The sequence below is a fragment of the Bufo bufo genome, chromosome 2 (genome assembly GCF_905171765.1).
Source record: "Bufo bufo chromosome 2, aBufBuf1.1, whole genome shotgun sequence".
Classification (NCBI taxonomy): domain Eukaryota; kingdom Metazoa; phylum Chordata; class Amphibia; order Anura; family Bufonidae; genus Bufo; species Bufo bufo.
The window spans coordinates 11014841-11036889 of NC_053390.1; the positions used below are offsets into that span (position 1 = coordinate 11014841).

The 22049-nt window shown below is 47.8% G+C and overlaps 1 protein-coding gene across 1 annotated transcript in view; it reads left to right on the plus strand.

Annotated features, from left to right (window-relative positions):
• The window catches only part of LOC120990612, a 658216-nt gene extending 639517 nt beyond the window's left edge, over window positions 1-18699 (plus strand). The window contains 2 exon segments of the mRNA XM_040419532.1: window positions 16942-18039; window positions 18692-18699. Coding sequence (XP_040275466.1) covers window positions 16942-18039; window positions 18692-18699 — 1106 coding nt within the window.
• Window positions 18700-22049: the final 3350 nt, after the last annotated feature.

Genomic DNA, 22049 nt, shown 5'->3' on the forward strand with positions numbered 1-22049 from the left:
AGGTGATTAACCGGTATCATTTAGGTTGGAGCTGCCCGTGTCATTCCACATTCATAATGTGTTCCATAAATCTCTACTTAAAAAATATTTTGAACCGGTAGTACCATCGAAAGCCTCGCCTCCGCCGGTTCTTGTTAATGATGCTGTCGAGTATGTCGTGTCTAAAATAGTGGATGTCAGGAAGGTGCGTAACTCCTTGCAGTATCTGATTCACTGGAAGGGGTATGGACCTGAAGAGAGATCTTGGGTACCTGCCAGGGAGGTTCATGCTCCTAGACTGGTTCGTAAATTTAATTTAGAACACCCTGAAAAGCCATCGCCTGAAGTCTTGGGTCCGGTGGCCCCTCGTAAAAGGGGGGGTACTGTCACGGGGTTCCGAAGGTGCACTCGGTCCCCCATTGCCCGCAGAACTGTTGCTTAGCTTTTGGAATGAGGTTCTGTGTTTGACCTCATTCCCAGGGTGGCTTTACTAGCTGGGTGGTTCCCTGCTCCTAGTCTGCCTTGAGCGCCGAGCTGATCACTCGGTGCTCGACTGGTTGGTCTGTCGGTCATGTGATGCTGGCCACGTCACATGACCCTCACTCCCCACTATAAATACAGGCAGCCTGCTGGCTACAGGTTGCCTGTTAATTTCTAGGTTCCTGGCTATTTGTTGGACTACAGAATATTTACCTGATCCTGTTCCCTGACGATCCTCTGCCTGCTCCTCCTATACTGCGCATACATCCTGGTATTGTGACCTCGACTCTCACCTGACTACTCTCTTAGGACTCCTCTTGTACTTCGCTACTCTCCTGGTATTTGACCCCGGCTTCTCCTGACCATTCTTTGCTTAATCCGTTGTACTGCGTAGCTCTCTTGGTTCTGACCCGGTCCGTTCATGTTCCGTATTTTGTCTTGTCTGTCTTCCCTGCACATATCCTAAGTTAGGGACTGCCGTCCAGTTGTCCCCCGTCATCAGGACTCGTGAGGCAAGTAGGCAGGGCCAGGGGTGAGGGTGGAGCGCAGTGGTCACTACCCTTCCCCCTGTGTGTGTGTGGACGTGACCGTTACAGATTAACAGGCCCAATAACCACTGTATCATGAATCCTCTTACTACCCTGACTGACCATGTCTCTAACTTGACACAGAGGGTGCAGGAGCTAGGAGAGAAACTCCGTTCTTGTGAGTTAGGGCAAGGTTCTTCCACTCCTCTGTCCTCCAGTCCATATTTTGAACCCCAGATCAAGCTCCCAGAACCCTTTTCTGGAGACCGGAAGAGGTTTCTCTCCTTAAAGGAGAATTGCAAACTCTACTTCCGTTTGCGCCCCGTGTCCTCCGGTCCCGAGAGCCAACGCGTGGGGATTATCATTTCTCTACTACAGGGTGATCCCCAGGACTGGGCATTTTCGTTACCTCCTGGGGCCAGTTGTCTAACTTCTGTGGAGGGGTTTTTTCAGGCCCTGGGTACCCTCTATGACGAACCAGACAGGGCCCTGGTAGCCGAGACAGCTCTTAGGGCACTGGATCAGGGCCATCTCCCTGCGGAGGAGTATTGCACCCAATTCAGACGGTGGTGTGTCCCCTCAGGATGGAATGAACCAGCCCTGAAGAGTCAGTTTAGGTCTGGTCTATCTGATAATTTAAAAGATCTATTGGTCAATTAACAAATTCCTGAGACCTTAGAGGAGATGATGACCCTAGTTGTCCGACTTGACAGACGAGTTAGAGAGAGACGACAATAACGACAGTTCTGTTCTCAGATGGTGGTCCAGCCAGAGGCCTTTTCCAGGGACAACACTGAGGTCTCCACCGAGGAACCCATGCAGGTTGGCATGACCCGGGGTAATCTTCGTCGCAGACGCGGAGAGTGCTTCTACTGTGGAGATCCTGGCCATTGGATCAACAAGTGTCCTAAGAGGGACCTCTCTGACAAGTCTTCTAAGGCAAGACAACCTAAAGACCAGGTACACCCTGATTTTTCTAAAGGTAAGCTTTTGGTACCCATAACAATTTCTCTGGGGGTTAATAAGTGGCCGGGTAAGGCCTTTATTGACTCAGGTTCAGCGGCCAGCTTTATTGACTTTGAGTTTGCTTGTAAATTGGGTATTCCAATGTTTGCTTTACCTACACCTATCCATGTCATGGCTATTGATGCTACTCCCCTGATTGGTGGTACGGTGAGGTCATGTACCTCTGAAATTTCTCTGTCCGTGGGTGTGTGCCACTCTGAGAGATGTTCTCTTCTAGTCCTGGAGAACCTACCGGTTGAGGTGGTACTAGGGTTGCCTTGGCTCCGTTTACATAACCCCACAATTGATTGGTCCAAAGGAGAGTTGGTGAAATGGGGACCTAAGTGTGACTCATGCTTGTCCGTGGTCCAGGCTGGGGTTTCAGTAAGGTCTAATACATTACCCTCTGTTATTAAGGAATATTCTGATGTGTTCTCGTCCCTTACTCCAGAGGTTCTACCCCCCCATAGACCTTATGATTGCGCCATAGAGCTAATTGAGGGTGCCGAATTTCCTAAAGGTCGAATTTATAATCTTTCAGGGCCCGAACGCAAGGCTATGGAAGATTATATTAAGGAGAGCCTTGCTAAAGGGCATATTAGACCTTCAGTCTCTCCTATGGGAGCAGGGTTTTTCTTTGTTAAAAAGAAGGATGGTGGTCTTAGGCCTTGTATTGATTACCGGAGATTGAATAAAATCACTGTCCAATATAGATACTCTCTCCCATTGATTCCGGATTTATTTAACCAGGTTTTGGGGGCAACCTGGTTTTCCAAGATTGACCTGAAAGGGGCATACAATCTAATCCGAATCAAGGAGGGAGACGAATGGAAGACAGCGTTCAATACTCCGATAGGACACTTTGAATATCAGGTGATGCCTTTTGGACTCAGCAATGCCCCAGCTGTGTTCCAAAACTTAATGAACGATATTCTTAGAGAGTTCTTAGGTAAATTTATTATTGTCTATCTTGACGACATTTTGATATTCTCTCCTGATTTCGAATCTCATGTGTCCCATGTCAAACAAGTTTTAGAGGTGTTGAGGGAGAACCAGCTATCCGCTAAGCAAGAGAAATGTGTCTTTGGTGTACAGGAGATACTGTTTCTAGGGCATGTTTTGACTCCTCACGCCTTTAAGATGGATCCTGGTAAGGTTTTAGCAATTAAGGAATGGGTAAGGCCTTCATCCTTAAAGGCTTTACAACGGTTTTTGGGTTTCGCTAATTACTACCGTAAATTTATCATGAATTTTTCTGTAATTGCTAAGCCATTGACCGACCTTACTAAGAAAGGGGCGGATTTGGAGAATTGGTCTACCAAGGCCATTTCTTCATTTGAAACATTAAAAAAGGCATTTAGTAGCGCTCCCATTCTGATCCAGCCTGATCAGGAGAGACCCTTTATTGTGGAGGTGGATGCGTCCGAGGACGGCGCAGGAGCAGTCCTTTCACAAGGTCCTGCTAGCCTCACTAACCTGAGACCGTCTTCTTAGCGGCTCTAACCCAGGATATCTCGGCTCGCATTAAGGCTGAACAACATCTGGCACCGGCATCCACCCCAACAGATAAGTTGTTTGTTCCCGTACAATTTCGTCTCCAGCTGTTGGGTGAGTGTCACGATTCTGCCTTTTGTGGACATCCGAGTATTGAGGGCACTAAGGATCTGGTTTCTAGATCTTATTGGTGGCCCACTCTGACCAGGGATGTCAAGTCCTATGTGTCAGCCTGTGAGGTTTGTGCCAGGTTTAAGACACCTAGGACTCGCCTTGCTGGTAACCTACGACCCCTACCCATTCCCAGTAGACCCTGGTCCCATATCTCGATGGACTTTATAACTGACCTACCGCTGGCGGAGGGTAAGACTGTGGTTTGGGTAGTGGTCGATAGGTTTAGCAAGATGGTTCATTTCATTACCCTGTCTAAACTTCCGAATGCTAAAACCCTGGCATCTATTTTTGTGAGAGAGATTGTTCGTTTACATGGCATCCCGGAAAATATTGTTTCGGACAGGGGTGTGCAGTTTGTGTCCAAATTCTGGAGGGCCTTCTGTCAAAGATGTAAAATTTCGTTGTCTTTTTCTTCCGCCTACCATCCTGAGAGTAATGGGCAGACTGAACGCCTTAATCAGTCTGTGGAACAATTCCTGAGGTTGTATGTTGCTGATGACCAGCAATTATGGGTCAAATTACTTCCGTTGGCTGAATTTGCTCTGAATAACCGTATCAATTCTTCTGCTGGGGTCTCCCCTTCCTTTTGTAACCATGGTTTTCATCCCCGTTTTCATTCTGGGTCGTCCGTCTCCTCCTCTAACCCTGAAGCTGATAAACTCTCCTCCGAACTGTGCACAGTTTGGGCCCGGGTTCAATCGAACCTAGAAAAGGCTCAAAGTTCTCAAAAACTCAAGGCCGATAGGAGACGTTCAAGGGGGGTGAACTTTCAGGTTGGGGATAAAGTATGGTTGTCCTCCAAGAATCTATCTCTCAAGGTAGCTTCTAGAAAATTTGCTACTCGTTTTATTGGTCCATATAAGATCACGGAGGTGATTAACCGGTATCATTTAGGTTGGAGCTGCCCGTGTCATTCCACATTCATAATGTGTTCCATAAATCTCTACTTAAAAAATATTTTGAACCGGTAGTACCATCGAAAGCCTCGCCTCCGCCGGTTCTTGTTAATGATGCTGTCGAGTATGTCGTGTCTAAAATAGTGGATGTCAGGAAGGTGCGTAACTCCTTGCAGTATCTGATTCACTGGAAGGGGTATGGACCTGAAGAGAGATCTTGGGTACCTGCCAGGGAGGTTCATGCTCCTAGACTGGTTCGTAAATTTAATTTAGAACACCCTGAAAAGCCATCGCCTGAAGTCTTGGGTCCGGTGGCCCCTCGTAAAAGGGGGGGTACTGTCACGGGGTTCCGAAGGTGCACTCGGTCCCCCATTGCCCGCAGAACTGTTGCTTAGCTTTTGGAATGAGGTTCTGTGTTTGACCTCATTCCCAGGGTGGCTTTACTAGCTGGGTGGCTCCCTGCTCCTAGTCTGCCTTGAGCGCCGAGCTGATCACTCGGTGCTCGACTGGTTGGTCTGTCGGTCATGTGATGCTGGCCACGTCACATGACCCTCACTCCCCACTATAAATACAGGCAGCCTGCTGGCTACAGGTTGCCTGTTAATTTCTAGGTTCCTGGCTATTTGTTGGACTACAGAATATTTACCTGATCCTGTTCCCTGACGATCCTCTGCCTGCTCCTCCTGTACTGCGCATACATCCTGGTATTGTGACCTCGGCTCTCACCTGACTACTCTCTTAGGACTCCTCTTGTACTTCGCTACTCTCCTGGTATTTGACCCCGGCTTCTCCTGACCATTCTTTGCTTAATCCGTTGTACTGCGTAGCTCTCTTGGTTCTGACCCGGTCCGTTCATGTTCCGTATTTTGTCTTGTCTGTCTTCCCTGCACATATCCTAAGTTAGGGACTGCCGTCCAGTTGTCCCCTGTCATCAGGACTCGTGAGGCAAGTAGGCAGGGCCAGGGGTGAGGGTGGAGCGCAGTGGTCACTACCCTTCCCCCTGTGTGTGTGTGGACGTGACCGTTACAAAAACTTTAGATTTAATTTGGGAAATGAAAATAGACATGGCCATGTTGAAATGCTAATTTCCAGATGCTACTCTGGTGTTCTCTGAGATGGTCCCGAGGTTGATTTGGTCTGCCAAAGATGGTTTGGTTTTCAATAGGATTAGAAAGCGGATCAACAGGGCCATGTCAACATTTTCACCAGTATTAGGATGTTTTAGTTACAGGCACTGTCACGGGGAGGTAGGGAAGCGTGCACCCCTAACTACCACCCACGCCTCTCACCCTGCCTACTTGTACAATCCGTCCTAGGTAACGGTGCACAACTAGACGACAGTCCATAACCTGGGTAAGTGCAGGGTAGGGAAGGGAGGAACACAGACAAGCAACAGGACACACAACACAAAAGCAAGATAAAGCAAACCAAGGTAGATACCAGGAGACGACGTCAGTACAAAAGCAGTAAGCAATAGGATAGTCAAACACGCCGAGGTCAAATAGCCAGGAGGTCAAGTCAAAATCCAAGGGATAAACAGGAGCGAGGTCAGGAACGAAAACCGAGGTCAGAAGATCCAGATAACACCAACGTAGCAGGTAAGTAGTATTGACCCAACAACAGGCAACCTGTGGCCCGCAAGCTGCCTGTTAAATACCGGAGGTAAGAGTCACATGACGTGGCCAGCGTCACGTGACCCATCCCTCCAAGACTACTGTAGCTGAGCGCCGAGCCATCAACCTCGGTGCTCAGTTTCCCTGCCTCCTGGGGAACGGAGGACGCCGTACCCGCTGAAGAGGTGTTCACGGCCGGGTCCTCCCCGCCCCACCGTTGTCATGGCATCGCCTGCTCCTCCTCTCGGGAAGGGTGCCGGCGATGCTGCAAAGCAAGCGCACCTCGCTGGGCCCTCGTAACAGGCACATTGATCTGGAAGGCTTTGTCCCAGGCCTTTACAGGTCCAACAATGTGCATTTGTTAGAGGTGGGTCTGGATATTTTAAATTTAGGACATCAAAATGCGATTGAGAAATGGCTGTGTTGCTTTTTGGGGGGCCATGCTCTTGTAGATTCATGGCTTGTGGGGGTTTTGTCACCTTATGCTGGGTGGGCTTTTGGTCAAGATTTATTGGTTATTGATGAGATTAATATTATCTATTTATGGTTATTTATTCTTTTGTCATGCCCCACTCTGACGATGTGCGGAGGTCGGCCAGGATTGCAGCACGAGTTTAGTGTTTGTTTTGGAGTCGTGCTGGATCCGCCCCTCATCAGGTGCACTGGGTGGAGTCATTAGTTTAAATAGCTCCTCAGCCCAGTGCCCTGAGAGGATTATACTCATCATTGTGGTCTTGGAAGCTAGGAAGGAAGGTTGGCTGTCTGTTCCAGCTCAGGAAGATAAGTGTTATTTCTAGTTGGTTGTTTTGTGTCATCTATCCCATCCAGGTTCTGTGCGAGCAGGCTGCTCCTATTTCCCACTTCACCATCTCAGGGAATTCAGGGTTTTGTCAGCCCAGGCACGGGGACACCTTACACCTACCTTAAAGGTCTGTAAGTGGGCTGAGCAGTGCAGGGAAAGAGGTCAGGGATTAGCTAGGAGGTGACCCTTCCCCTGTCTCTCGCCCAGAGCCTGGTTGGTGCGTTATCTGTTATACTGAGTGCACGCCCGCCGTGACATCTTTATGGATTATGAATGAAATATTTATTGGTGAGATTTTATGGGTATCCCCAAAATAAAGCAGCACAGCCTTTGTTTATCTAATTTATTGTGTTGGTGTCAGCTTATTTAATTAGAGTAACATGTGACTTGTGTCATCATGTGACCCCAGAAGCCCTGCACCCCCTCCACAGACACTGCTGCATGCTTCTTACTAGATGGACTTACCAGGTGCTTTAATAGGAGGGTCCTGGGTGCTCCTGCAGTCCAGCAGCTGAGGTCAGAGCCTGTGGGTTGGACACAGCAAAAGGCCCAGTCATCCCAGTCTGACATTTGGGCCTTGCAGCCTGGAGCAAGTGCAGGCAAAGGATGGGGCGTGGCTATGTTAGCTCCGCCCACACCGAATGTCCTGATGCCGGTTTGTAGCATCAGGATTGGGGATAATGCTGGCCTGTCACCGAGCTCTGGTGAAACGGGGAGACTGTGTGCGCGGGGCGTGGTGTGGCGGGTATCTAACAGCAGGGGGCCCTGGGCAATTGCCCTGTTTGCCCCCCCTAACGCCGCCACTGACTGTAGTAGTATAAGCAAACAGGCAATTGGCCTACCGGGGATTTCACCGGCTCCCCGGATTGCCAGTCTGAGCCTGCCCTCTAGTCCTACTGTTAAAGGGGTTGTCCTCTTTTTACTACTGATGATGATGACCCCCGGCACCTCTGCTGATCCGGTGTTTGAAGAGAAGGCAGCCTTCATATCAGAGCTGCTTTCTCTGCTCTGTTCACCTGCTTGCAGCAGCAATTGCATGGGTGAGCCGGTAAACAGAGCAGAGAAGGCAGCGCTCGTATGGAAAAAAAAAGTGGACAATCCCTTTAAAGACATACTTGGAAAACATTACATACAGCGCTACAGAACATACAGGATAATACAGCGCCACATACCTCTTACATCCAGCAATGTCTCCTTTGATGTAGACACTCTTTCCTCATCTTCTCTAAGACCAGACCGCCATGGTGACTTTCAGCCATGTCTCGTCTCTGCAGAGTTTGACAAAAAGACATCTTAGTTTCCTACTTTTCCATATCAGAACAGACCACCATATCAAACCTCAGATGGGACCCTTCATCTCAGACCAGACCCCCTTTAGACCTCCATGTCTGAAACTCCCATTTCAGACCGGAACCCCATTAGACTTCAGACCCCCACCAATATCATACCTCAGATCAGACTCCCCCAATATCAGATCAGACCCCCAATAGATCTCCATGTTAGACACCCCAATATCAGACCTCAGATTAGACCCCCATTAGATCTGCATGTCAGACCACCATATCAAACCTCAGTTGGGACACTTCAACTCAGACCAGACCCCCTTCAGACCTCTATGTCTGAAACCCCCAAATTTCTTAGCGCACAATAAGAAGATGGCGACCGGCCGCCTGCCAATCTGAGTGACTTGCTAAAAAATGTATTAGTTAGTAGCTTTATGTTAAGATAAGATAAAATGTGTTTGTGTTAGCAGTAGCCCAATTAGCCATAATGAATAATGCAAAGTAAGGCTTCAGCGTTATCCAATTATGAGTGTTATTTGTATGTGTGTTCACCGATCACGATGATACCTTGAGAAGTTACACCCGTCACACCCTGTTGGAAGGTTTATAAATAAAGGGGCTTGAGCAACCTTTGGTGGGAATCTTGCTGAGTTCTAAACCTGTCTGCTGAACTCCATTATTCCACCATCGCAACGTCATTTACCTGTAACACTGTCACGGTGGGGAGTGGGGAAAACCCCCCATCGTACAATGTAGGGAATTTGGGAAAGAAACTAGGCCTGGATGCTGGGATCAGGGAGCAGGTAACCTCCTATAGCGTCCCTAATCCTCGCCCTGACCTCCTAACCATATGAGCGAACCCAGAAGGTAGGAGGGCACATGCACTGGAACCTAGGACCCTAACTGGCCCTTATGATCCCTGGGATAAAGGTCAGGAAAAGTAGATGACCAGTTCATCCACAACACGGATTAACCGGAGTCTCCAGCAGGTCTAGGTGCAAGGAGAGAAGCAGACAGTAAGCAGAGGACAAACTCGACAGGTAAGTGTCCTGTGGCAGAAAGACAACAGACCACAGGACCACAATGTCACTTACCTACCCACGACAACTAAAAGGAACGAGTCATCCGCACCACAACCACTGGATCCTATGAAAAGCACTGAAGCCCAAACACACAAATCTGGACTCAGTACCAACACCAAACACTGGAGCAGTATTAACTGCCTGGACCACCATGCGGCAAGATGCATGGCGGACCCAGACAGCACTGCTTAACGGAGTCGTGGGTTCACCCTCCGGGTTCACTCCTCCTCCTTCTTATCTCCGCTCTACAGCTGACCCCGCCCCCTTCACTAATCACATGGTGGTGACAAACAGGGGAAATGTCAAACAATCATGCTGGACTACAGACACCAAATAGACCAGACATGGAACACCAAATGACATACAACAAACACCCTGTACTTAACACACCATACTCAAAACAACAAATGAGGATAGGTAAAAGAATAGAAACAAGGGGATGAAATCGCAGAAGACATCGATGTCAAACTAGGATGGCCCTCAGATAGCAGCTCATTCTCATACAATGGCAGACATAACAATGATCTCACCTCACAGCAACAGAGACCTGAGACCACACCCAGCTCCACCGTGCTCACACCTTAACCCCGTGCACACCAGAAAGGAAGGGAAACTGACATCCACTTTTCTCCCTACTCCACAGAACTAAGGCCGTGAACAAGGTCTAAGATTAGACCGAAACGTTGGCCAGTGGCTATTACTTTTGGATGGATATACAAAAGAAAAATTTATATATAAGAAAGATATGAAATAAAATAAGCAACTAAAACATTTACAGAGTGCCGTGGTCTTTTGATGAAATTTGTACGGATCCCTACCACTGAGCACCTGCCAATCTCCAACAAGGAGTGCCGCTGAACCCCCTCTCTCTTAAAGGGAAAGCACACACACATGCAATACAACAAAACATTGCCACCGGCAACCAGCATGCACGGCGAAAGTGTCACTGCAAACTACCTCCAAGCTGTGACAAACACGTTGCTTGATTCCCTACGTGACTGACCAAGTTATACAGGCCTGAAGCTGAGTACTTTGTGCTCCGATGAGGGCAGACACATTCACCTCAATAGATGATTCACTTTATGCAGATGAAAGATCTGATGACGTCTACACTTCCACAGAAGAAACCTGAGCAGATGACTGTTTGGCCTTATTCTCTCAGGTACAGCAGCTCCTGAGTAGAGGTGTAGGTCCCCAACCCAGACCAGACCAGCTTCCCACATTAGGCAGGAGAAGACCTGTTCAGTAAGGAGAGGCGGTCTATAGTGAATCCGGACTGAACTGGATCATTTCCAGGATGTTTGCATTCGGCCATCATAGCTTTTTTCAAAGCTTCAACCCCTTTGAAGGCCCTAGAACCCTACAGGTGGAGACCCCCTGGTCCTCATCCTGGTCCCCCAACCGGTCGGACATGAACAATCTCTTTGTTACTTTCTTCCCTTAGAATGAATATTCCCCTCTTTATTCTTCTCCTCCTCAGAGGAGGAAACAGTTTATCCTGAATTCTCCATCAGGGGCTTCCTCTTCAGACCTGCATCCCGGGAACAATTACATCTCAGTCTTTATGTCGTCCATAGGAGACTCTAGAGAGGTGACCACAGCTCTGTCCAGACTGTTATATCAGAGAACTACAACCCCCAGCATGTCCAGAGGAGAGAACTACAACTCTCACAATGTCCAGACTGTTATATATCAGAGGAGAAGAGTACAGAATGTTATATGATATCTCAGAGGTGACACTCCAGGCTGTTATTGGAGGTTTCAGAGGAGAGAACTACAACTCCCAGCATGTCCAGAGGAGAGAACTACAACTCTCACAATGTCCAGACTGTTATATATCAGAGAACTACAACCCCCAGCATGTCCAGAGGAGAGAACTACAACTCTCACAATGTCCAGACTGTTATATATCAGAGGAGAAGAGTACAGAATGTTATATGATATCTCAGAGGTAACACTCCAGGCTGTTATTGTAGGTTTCAGAGGAGAGAACTACAACTCCCAGCATTTCTCCAGTTCTGTAGGAAAGAAATCATAAAATGCTTTCTCCATACAAGGATCATCCCTCACATGTCACATGACCACAATTACAGCTCCTCCTCCTTCTTATCTCTGCTCTACAGCTGACCCCGCCCCCTTCACTAATCACATGGTGGTGACATCATCACAGGTCTTTCACCACCTCTTCTCACCACTGCTGAGCCCCGCCCACATGACAGTGACGTCACCCCAGGTCCTTCACCACCTCTTCTCCTCTCCATTGCTGAGCCCCGCCCCTTGCACTGATCACATGACGGTGACGTCACCAAAGGTCCTTCACCACCTGTTCCCCTCTCCTAAACCCCGCCCTGATCACATGACGGTGACGTCACCCCAGGTCCTTTAGCACTGGCAGTGCATCAGATACTGGGCAGGTCCTGGTCGGTAGTCACTGCTGAGCCCCGCCCCGCCCCTGCACTGATCACATGACATTCACATCGCCGCAGGTCCTTCACCACAGCCTTTCTCCACTGCTGAGCCCCACCCCCTGATCACATGACGGTGACGTCACCGCAGGTCCTTCAGCTCTGGCAGTGCAGCAGATACTGGGCAGGTCCTGGTCGGTAGTCACTGCTGAGCCCCGCCCCCTGCACTGATCACATGACGGTGACGTCACCGCAGGTCCTTCAGCTCTGGCAGTGCAGCAGATACCGGGCAGGTCCTGGTCGGTAGTCAGGGCTCTTGTTCTCTCTGGTATCAGCCATTCCTCCAGCCTGCAGGTAAGATGAGCTGTGAGGAGACAGTGTGGTGGAGAGCTCAGACATGTCACCTCTGGAGATTCTCCTCCATTACACACAAGGAATCCTTCTCCGCTCCTCAGCTTAGTATGATGGGGGAGTAGTAGTGGGGATAGTGGGGGTTGTCATCATTCGCTGGCCCCTGACTGTCCTGGTGAGGGGCCCCTGCCTCCAGGAGGAGAATGAATGGAGCGGGGCCCGGCCTGAGCTCAGCTCTCTCCAGTCTCTTCTCTAGGAGTTCTGGACACAGCTGAGCACAGCCCAGAGGTGGGACCTGCATCTACCAGACATTTATCTCCTGTGGAGCCACCAGAGATCTCCATGTTGGGGCCCATGGGATCCAAGTGGTGGGGGCTCTGAGAAGCGGGGCCCCTCCAGGCTCAGGAAGTGCGGTTCTGGAGGTGACATCTGGTCTTGTCCCCTGGATGATTTCCTCTCCTCTTCTCATAAAGGCGCCTGCAGTACTAGAAGCCTCCAGCTCCTCCAGTTCTCTCCTCTTCTCCTGAACGACCACCAAGGATGGACAGGAAGGAGATCAGCAGAAGAATATTAGACCTCACCTTGGAGATCATCTCCCTGCTGAGCGGAGAGGTAAACTTCTCTAGATTTCTCTCCTCTTTATTGTATTCTGTAACAAGTCAGACATCGGGAAGGAGAATCCATCATAGGAAGTGATAGGAAGAGTCCAGGGTCCTGGAGAACGGTCTCCAGACCTTCCAAGTGATGGAGAACCTGAAGATCAGCCCCCAATATGGTGAGTGATGTGTCATGTGACCAGTGACCAATAGTCATGTTGTAGGAGCCATGAGAAGGTAAGTAGGCACGTTGTACCAGGAGGAGAGGGCCGGAGGAGAGCACATGGCCCCTGAAGGGTTTATTCCCTAAGTGTCTCTCTCCATCCACAGGAGTACACAATAGTGAAGAAGACATCGGGGGACTGTGTGACTCCCATCATCCATCTCCAGGAGTCAGGAGGGCGGAGCAGGACCCCTCCCCCCATCACAGAGCCTCCCCCTCACCCCCTGATACATGAGCAGAAGATCCTAGAACTCACCCACAAGATGATGGAGCTTCTGACTGGAGAGGTGACACTGCTGGGAATGCTGGGAAATTCTCCAGTAACAGCACTGGAGGGGTCTGGGTGATGACGGTGTCATTGTGTTGTCAGGTTCCTATAAGGTGTCAGGACGTCACTGTCTATTTCTCCATGGAGGAGTGGGAGTATATAGAAGGACACAAGGACCTGTACAAGGAGGCCATGATGGAGGAGCACCAGCCTCTTATATCACAGGGTAAGACCTGTCATGTGCAGTGTGTACACGTGTGTGCAGTGACATGTAATGGAGGAGCACCAGCCTCTTATATCACAGGGTAAGAGCCGTCATGTGCAGTGTATACACGTGTGTGCAGTGACATGTAATGGAGGAGCACCAGCCTCTTATATCACAGGGTAAGAGCCGTCATGTGCAGTGTATACACGTGTGTGCAGTGACATGTAATGGAGGAGCACCAGCCTCTTATATCACAAGGTAAGAGCCGTCATGTGCAGTGTATACACGTGTGTGCAGTGACTTGTAATGGAGGAGCACCAGCCTCTTATATCACAAGGTAAGAGCCGTCATGTGCAGTGTATACACGTGTGTGCAGTGATATGTAATGGAGGAGCACCAGCCTCTTATATCACAAGGTAAGAGCCGTCATGTGCAGTGTATACACGTGTGTGCAGTGACATGTAATGGAGCACCAGCCTCTTATATCACAAGGTAAGAGCCGTCATGTGCAGTGTGTACACGTGTGTGCAGTGACATGTAATGGAGGAGCACCAGCCTCTTATATCACAAGGTAAGACCCGTCATGTGCAGTGTGTGCAGTGACATGTAATGGAGGAGCACCAGCCTCTTATATCACAAGGTAAGAGCCGTCATGTGCAGTGTATACACGTGTGTGCAGTGACATGTAATGGAGGAGCTCCAGCCTCTTATATCACAAGGTAAGAGCCGTCATGTGCAGTGTATACACGTGTGTGCAGTGACATGTAATGGAGGAGCACCAGCCTCTTATATCACAAGGTAAGAGCCGTCATGTGCAGTGTATACACGTGTGTGCAGTGATATGTAATGGAGGAGCACCAGCCTCTTATATCACAAGGTAAGAGCCGTCATGTGCAGTGTATACACGTGTGTGCAGTGACATGTAATGGAGGAGCACCAGCCTCTTATATCACAAGGTAAGACCCGTCATGTGCAGTGTGTACACGTGTGTGCAGTGACATGTAATGGAGGAGCACCAGCCTCTTATATCACAAGGTAAGAGACGTCATGTGCAGTGTATACACGTGTGTGCAGTGACATGTAATGGAGGAGCACCTGCCTCTTATATCACAAGGTAAGAGCCGTCATGTTCAGTGTATACACGTGTGTGCAGTGACATGTAATGGAGGAGCACCAGCCTCTTATATCACAAGGTAACACCCGTCATGTGCAGTGTGTACACGTGTGTGCAGTGACATGTAATGGAGAAGCACCAGCCTCTTATATCACAGGGTAAGAGCCGTCATGTGCAGTGTATACACGTGTGTGCAGTGACATGTAATGGAGGAGCACCAGCCTCTTATATCACAGGGTAAGAGCAGTCATGTGCAGTGTATACACGTGTGTGCAGTGACATGTAATGGAGGAGCACCAGCCTCTTATATCACAAGGTAAGACCCATCATGTGCAGTGTGTACACGTGTGTGCAGTGACATGTAATGGAGGAGCTCCACAGTTTCTTCTCACATTACATTAGAGGCTACGTGTTCTTTATATGTCAGTCATATCCAGGGCTCCAGTCACATGATGAGAGCGTGTCCTTCTGGCCTCCATCGGGCCGGTATAGTAGACTATACTACAGAGACGTCTTGTACAATCCGTGTTCTGCATTGTATATATATTGTAGATCATACATGGAGTTTATGGGCAATGTCCACCCCTGTACGACTGTTTGTCCTCGATGTAGAACAGGCGTGTGGTATGTAAGGCTACTTTCACACTAGCGTTTTTTGCGGATCCGTCAAAAACCGCTTCCATTACAATAATACAACCGCATGCATCCGTCATGAACGGATCCGGTTGTAATATGTCTTCTATAGCCAGACGGATCCATCATGAACTCCATTGAAAGTGAATGGGGGGCAGATCCGTTTTTGATTGTGTCAGAGGATCCATCTCGCTTCGCATCCCAGGACGGACAGAAAAACGCTGCAGGCAGTATATTGGTGTCCGCCTCCAGAGCGGAATGGTGACTGATCGGAGGCAAACTGATGCATTCTGAGCGGATCCTTTTCCATTCAGGATGCATTAGGGCAAAACCGATCCGTTTTGGACCGCTTGTGAGAGCCCATGACGGAACTCGCATACGGAAAGCCAAAACGCCAGTGTGAAAGTAGCCTAAGTCGTTGGTGTCTCAATAAAATATGAGAAAATTTGTATTAAAATTCTTGTCTGACATCGGCTTTAAATTGCTAAATGTGATCATGTTGTCCATCACTTCAGCGATTATCTGCTCATCCCCTTCAGACTGAACGTGTGACTTCTAGCAGTAATTGCATGTCCCAGAATGTTCCAGCTGCATTAGAGCGTGTTCACACAGGGCACATTTATTGTAGACATTTCCATGTATTGGTTGTTTCTGCAGCAGGTGCATGGATTATTACAAGCCACATTCAGGGTAGCGGGACAGTCACAGAAATGTCTGCAGCTGATCTGCTCTGTGTGAACTTGCTGGTAGATAACCAGTGACTGATCTGTGCTGCTCTTATAATCTGTCCAAAAAGGGGGGATTGTAAGGTTCCACATATAGAAACAACATGCAGGTTTTGCAGGGGCGGGGCTTACGATGCTCCATTGTGACAGAAAAGCCAACCACTAAGTGGTATAGAGGTAGACAGACTTGTGTAGCTGTGCAGCAGATCTGTCCTCCAGCCCAAGCGCCTGTGATAAATGTGGAGCATCTCTAGATTTACTCTGTACGGTTTAAACAGGATTAGTAAATCTGCCCAGTTGTTTACCCAATGGTTGCAGAGTGTCCAGACCATGAGGCAGCAAAGCAGCTCCAAACCATGATGTCCCCCCACCAGCTACAAACCATGATGTCCCACTTCTCCAGCTCCAACCATGATGCTTCTTGTTTTATTCAAATGATGTCTAGTTGCTGTTGAAAGGCAAAATGTGTTGGCAGAGAGCAGGGCTTTTTTCCAGACATGGTCCGGCTTTTCAAATTTTTTTGTTTAGTTAAGTCATTATTTACTGTATGTAATAAAAGTCATGACCTGGTGTAAACCAGAATCCTGGACTTTGTCAGGAAGTTATAGAAGCTTTGTAAGGCTGGGATCACAAGTGCAGTTTTTTTGGCCAAAGTCAGGAATGAATTCCAAATGAATGAACACTTCTCCTTCCTCCTGGATCAACTTCCAGCCTAATTGGAATGTTATCAGTTTGTCTACTCTGTAGTTTGCAAATAAATAAAAAAACTTTTCATTTTTATCTTAACAGAAAATCCCAGTAAGAAATGTGAAAATGTCATGTTACCACTAGATGAAGATATCATGCAGCGCTCTTCAGGAGAAAACCTCATTACCCTTAATGTACATCCAGGACTTCACAGTACAGATCTGTCATATAATCCTCCTAATTATGAGGAACCTTCTCCTGACCAATCACAGATTGTTACCGCAAGTACAAGTCAGAAAAGGATTAAAAGGTTTTATTGTGGTAAAGAATCCACAAACAGCTCAGGACTTTCTACAAACCGAAGACATCACAAAGGAGAGAAAATGTATTCATGTTCAGAATGTGGGAAATGTTTTACACGAAAATCCATTCTTGTTATACATGAGAGAATTCACACAGGAGAGAAGCCATATTCATGTTCAGAATGTGAGAAATGTTTCACGCGGAAATCAATTCTTGTTACACATGAGAGATGTCACACAGGAGAGAAAGCATATACATGTTCAGAATGTGGAAAATGTTTTAGAGATAAATCAAATCTTATAAAACATAGTAGAGGTCACACAGGAGAGAAACCATATTCATGTTCAGAATGTGGGAAATGTTTTAGACAAAAATCACATCTTGTTACACATGAGAGAAGTCACACAGGTGAGAAGCCGTATTCATGTTCAGAATGTGGGAAATGTTTTACAGAGAAATCAAGTTTTGTTAGACATGAGAGAAGTCACACAGGAGCGAAAGCATATTCGTGTTTAGAATGTGGGAAATGTTTTACAGAGAAATCAAATCTTGTTAAACATGAGAGATGTCACACTGGGGAAAAGCCATATTCATGTTCAGAATGTGGGAAATGTTTTACAGAGAAACCACATCTTGTTACACATGAGAGAATTCACACTGGGGAAAAGCCATATTCATGTTCAGAATGTGAGAAATGTTTCAAACAGAAATCCACTCTTGTTAAACATAAGATAATTCACACAGGAGAGAAGCCATATACATGTTCAGAATGTGGGAAATGTTTCACACGGAAATCAAATCTTGTTATACATGAGAGATGTCACACAGGAGAGAAACCGTATTCATGTTCGGAATGTGGGAAATGTTTTACACAGAAATCACATCTTGTTATACATGAGAGATGTCACACAGGAGAGAAACCGTATTCATGTTCGAAATGTGGGAAATGTTTTACACGGAAATCATATCTTGTTATACATGAGAGATGTCACACATGAAATAAACCATATTCATGTTCGGAATGTGGGAAATGTTTTACACAGAAATCATATCTTGTTATACATGAGAGATGTCACACAGGAGAGAAAGCATATACATGTTTAGAATGTGGGAAATGTTTTACACAGAAATCAAGTCTTGTAAAACATAAGAGGAATCACACAGGAGAGAAGCTGCATTCAGAATCAGAAAAATGTTTTCCATATCATCCCCACGAAGGCCATACAAGGAGATTGACCCCTGACCTCTGTAGGGGCAGGAAGCAGAGAAAGGTTTATATACCCCCCTCCCACCACCAAACAGCAGTGTTTCCTGTCCCTACAGAGGACAGGGGCGGAGAAAGGTCTCCGCGGATAGCCGCTGTGGAGATGAAGGCTTGAAGTGGATATGGAGTCGCGTACCTGCTTCGGCGGGACCCCCCTGTCAGCCCGCGGTCCTGTACTAACGCCGGGCAGGGGGGAAAGTGAGAGACTCGCCTCCGGTTGATCTGGGGCCTGCTCCCGGAGCACAGGACGCCCGCTGGTTCACTAAACCATGCTGGCTGTGCGCCCAGCGCCATGCGGCGCTATACAAATTCGTCACTTCCGGTTAGCTGTGACGTTTCTGGAAGTGACGCGGTCGGCTTCGGGAGGCGGGAGAATTCAAATGGATCCTCCTGCTGCAGCGTCCTGCGGTGAGTGCTTACCCTCTCTGGCTATCCGTCAGGATGTCTGCGTCTGAGCATGCTGAGGCCTCTACCCTGCTGTCCGTAAGTTCCCCATAGGGGAGAGTTTCTTCCTCTCTCACCTGGGCACACTATTGGTTTTTTTCCCCCTGGATTAATGGTTTTTTTTCTTGGCTTTTCCAGACTGCTAAGGATTCTCTGAGAAAGCCCAAGAAGTACTCAAAGTGTATTTCATGCCTTAAACGGCTACCTGATGACCACCCTAAGAAGTTGTGTGGGGATTGCATTGCTAGAATTGTCTGTGAGGAACAGCCGCCCCTCATGGACGAGATTAAATCTATGATGCGGGAAGAGATTAAATCCTCCTTTGCGGCTTTTTCCACACTTCAAACAGAGAAACCCGTTGTTTCGGAGCAGCCGCCGAACGCCACAAATCGGACGATTATATTTCATCCGATTCTGAAGTTTATGGGGGTTCAGCTTCCTCCTCTAAACATATGGAGGATGAAGATAAGCTCTCTGAACGAGAATTTTCAGAGAACAGAAGGAAATTCTATTTCTCTTCTGAGGATATGCCCGAGCTTTTAAAAGCAGTCAGAGCTACTATGGGGGTAAAAGGTGCCTTCTACTCCATCAGTACAAGATGAGATGTTGGGAGGTCTCAGAGTGAAGAAGTCCAAAGTCTTCCCTATTAACGATAACATCAAGGGGATGATTTTGGATGAATGGGCAGATCCGGAGAAACGGCTGGGAGTTGCCAGATCCTTCCAAAACCGGCTTCTTTTTGATCAAGAAGAAGCTAGGACCTTTAACACCATCCCTAAAATTGACGCCCAGGTAGCTAGGGTCAATAAAAAAAACAGCCTACCATTTGAAGATGCCTCTCAGCTCAGAGATCCGTTGGATAGAAAGGCTGACGGCCTATTGAGAAGGTCCTGGGAGGCGGCCATGTTCACGCTTAAATCGAACATAGCAGCCACATCAGTTGCTAGATCTATGTTCATCTGGCTCTCAGAGTTAGAGAATAGGGCCTCCAGCGATTCCTCAACAAATTCGATTTTTAGTGCTATTCCCCTGTTAAAATCTGCTACAGCTTTTTTAGCGGACGCCTCCGCGGAGTCGGTACGTTTTGCAGCAAGGGATGCGGGTCTGTCCAATGTAGCTCGCCGTGCCTTGTGGGTGAAATGCTGGTCGGGTGACAAAGTGTCAAAATCCAGACTATGTTGCATCCCCTTTTCTGGAGAGTATGTCTTCAGGCCAGAATTAGAAAAGGCCTCCGTTAAAAAGTAGGGTTTTCCGGAGGAAAAAGTTTATAGAAGGAAGTATCCCTTTCGTGCCCCTTCCAACCAAAGTAATCAATACAGTGGTAAGGGCAAGTCAGGCCATTTCAGTTATCCCAAAGGGGGAGGGGGAGGGCTCCCGCCTCTGCCCCCCAAAAAGGAAATGGAAACCAGTGACATGAGGGTGAGGGGGAGATTGAGGATGTTTCTTCCCCGTTGGGAGGAAATATCCTCAAACTCCTGGGCTCTGAGGATTGTAGAGTCAGGATACAGAATACAATTCTCGGATCCTCCCCCAAAAAGATTTATAGTCACCAAGGTTGCGGTCCCAGACTTCAATCATCCTATTCACGTGGGCATTCGAGAACTACTCGCAAAAGGGGTAGTGGTGGAAGTACCACGATCCGAACAAGGAAAGGGGTTCTATTCGAACCTCTTCCTAGTGAAGAAGGAGGGAGCCTATTGCACAATAATAAACTTAAAGCGCCTGAACAGGTACATTACCTATCAAAAATTCAGGATGGAGACCCTAAGATCCATAGTTCCTCTGCTCCAGAACAATTCAGTAATGTGCTCGGTCGATCTGACCGACGCCTACTATCATGTCCCGATACATCCCAGCTCTCAACGGTTCTTAAGGTTCGCGGTCAGAGACCATTTGGGCAGAATTGTCCATTATCAATTCACCTCTCTCCCCTTCGACATATCCTCAGCCCCTCGAGTTTTTACAAAGCTAATGATCGAGGTAGTTGCCTATCTAAGGAAGGAAGGTCTGACAGTTTTTCCATACTTAGACGATTTTCTGATCTCAAACAGTTCTGCTCTTCTTCTGCAGAGATATCTGAATTTTTTCCGTCAGACCCTAGAGGGACTGGGTTGATTGATCAACATAGGAAAATAACAGTTAGAACCGACAACAAAGTTCCAGTTCCTGGGGGTTATTCTGGATTCCCAGAGACAGATAACCTGTTTACCTCTGAGCAAGATGCAGGACATCCAAAAGAAAATCTCCATCTTCAACTCAAAGATGTTCTACTCCATCAGAGACTCAATGAGTCTCTTGGAGATCCTCACACCCTGCATACCGTCCGTTCAGTGGTGTCAGATCCATTTTCGAACCCTGCAGATGTGGAACCTCAGGGTCTGGGACAGAAGGGAATCTTCCCTAGACCAAAAGGTGATCATCCCTCAAAGGATAAAAACCTCCCTCCTTTGGTGGAAAAACAGGCTCAATATCTCCAAGGGGGTGATGTGGTCAAAGAATCCCTACGCCCAGATCACCACGGATGCAAGTCAGTACGGTTGGGGAGCGAAGGTCGGAGATGTTTACTACCAGGGAGTCTGGCCAAAATCATTCAGTCTCCAGTCGTCAAATTTTCGAGAATTGATGGCAGTCTGGGAAACTCTAAAGCAAGCAAAGATTCATCTTCAAGGCCATCACGTAAGAGTCCTGTCAGACAATACGACAGTGATAAGATATTTAAGTCATCAGGGAGGCACGGGTTCGAGCAGCCTGCTGGATTTGTCGGCAAAGATATTCACCTGGGCCGAAACGAATGTTCAGTCAGTGTCTGCAGTCCACCTAAAAGGTCCCTAAATATGGAAGCAGACTACCTAAGCCAAGCAAAGATAGATCACTCAGAATGGTCCTTAAACGAGGAAGTCTTCCTGATGATATCGGACAAGTGGGGGAGACTAGCAATAGATCTCTTTGCCACTCGGGTAAACTCAAAATTGCTTGTTTTTTGTTCCCGACAGCCCGAGATTTCTGGACGCTTTCTCTTTCAGATGGAACCGAGGTCTTCATTATGCGTTCCCTCCTCTTCCGTTAATACCGAGAGTGGTACAGAAAATCATACAGGACAGTACCTCAGTCATACTAGTAACACCCTACTGGCCAAAGAAGAGCTGATTCCCAATCTTGTGGAACCTTGCCAGCGAGGATCCTTGGCTTCTACCAAGGAGACAAGTCATCCTTCACCAAGGTCCGATTCTACACCCGGACCCGGACTTCCTCAACCTAGCAGCCTGGATCCTGAGACCCAAATCCTAAAGCATCAGGGACTATCGGATGCAGTAATTTCAACCCTAAAAGCTTCCAAAAAGTCACCTTTTCAATATACCTGAAGATTTGGAAACGGTTCTGCTCGTGGTCAGGTTCGCCCTCGCCAAATACCTCAGCTCCAAACATCCAAATGATTCTGGACTTTTTACAAAAAGGATTTGACATGGGATTAAGACCATCCACTCTCAAGGTACAG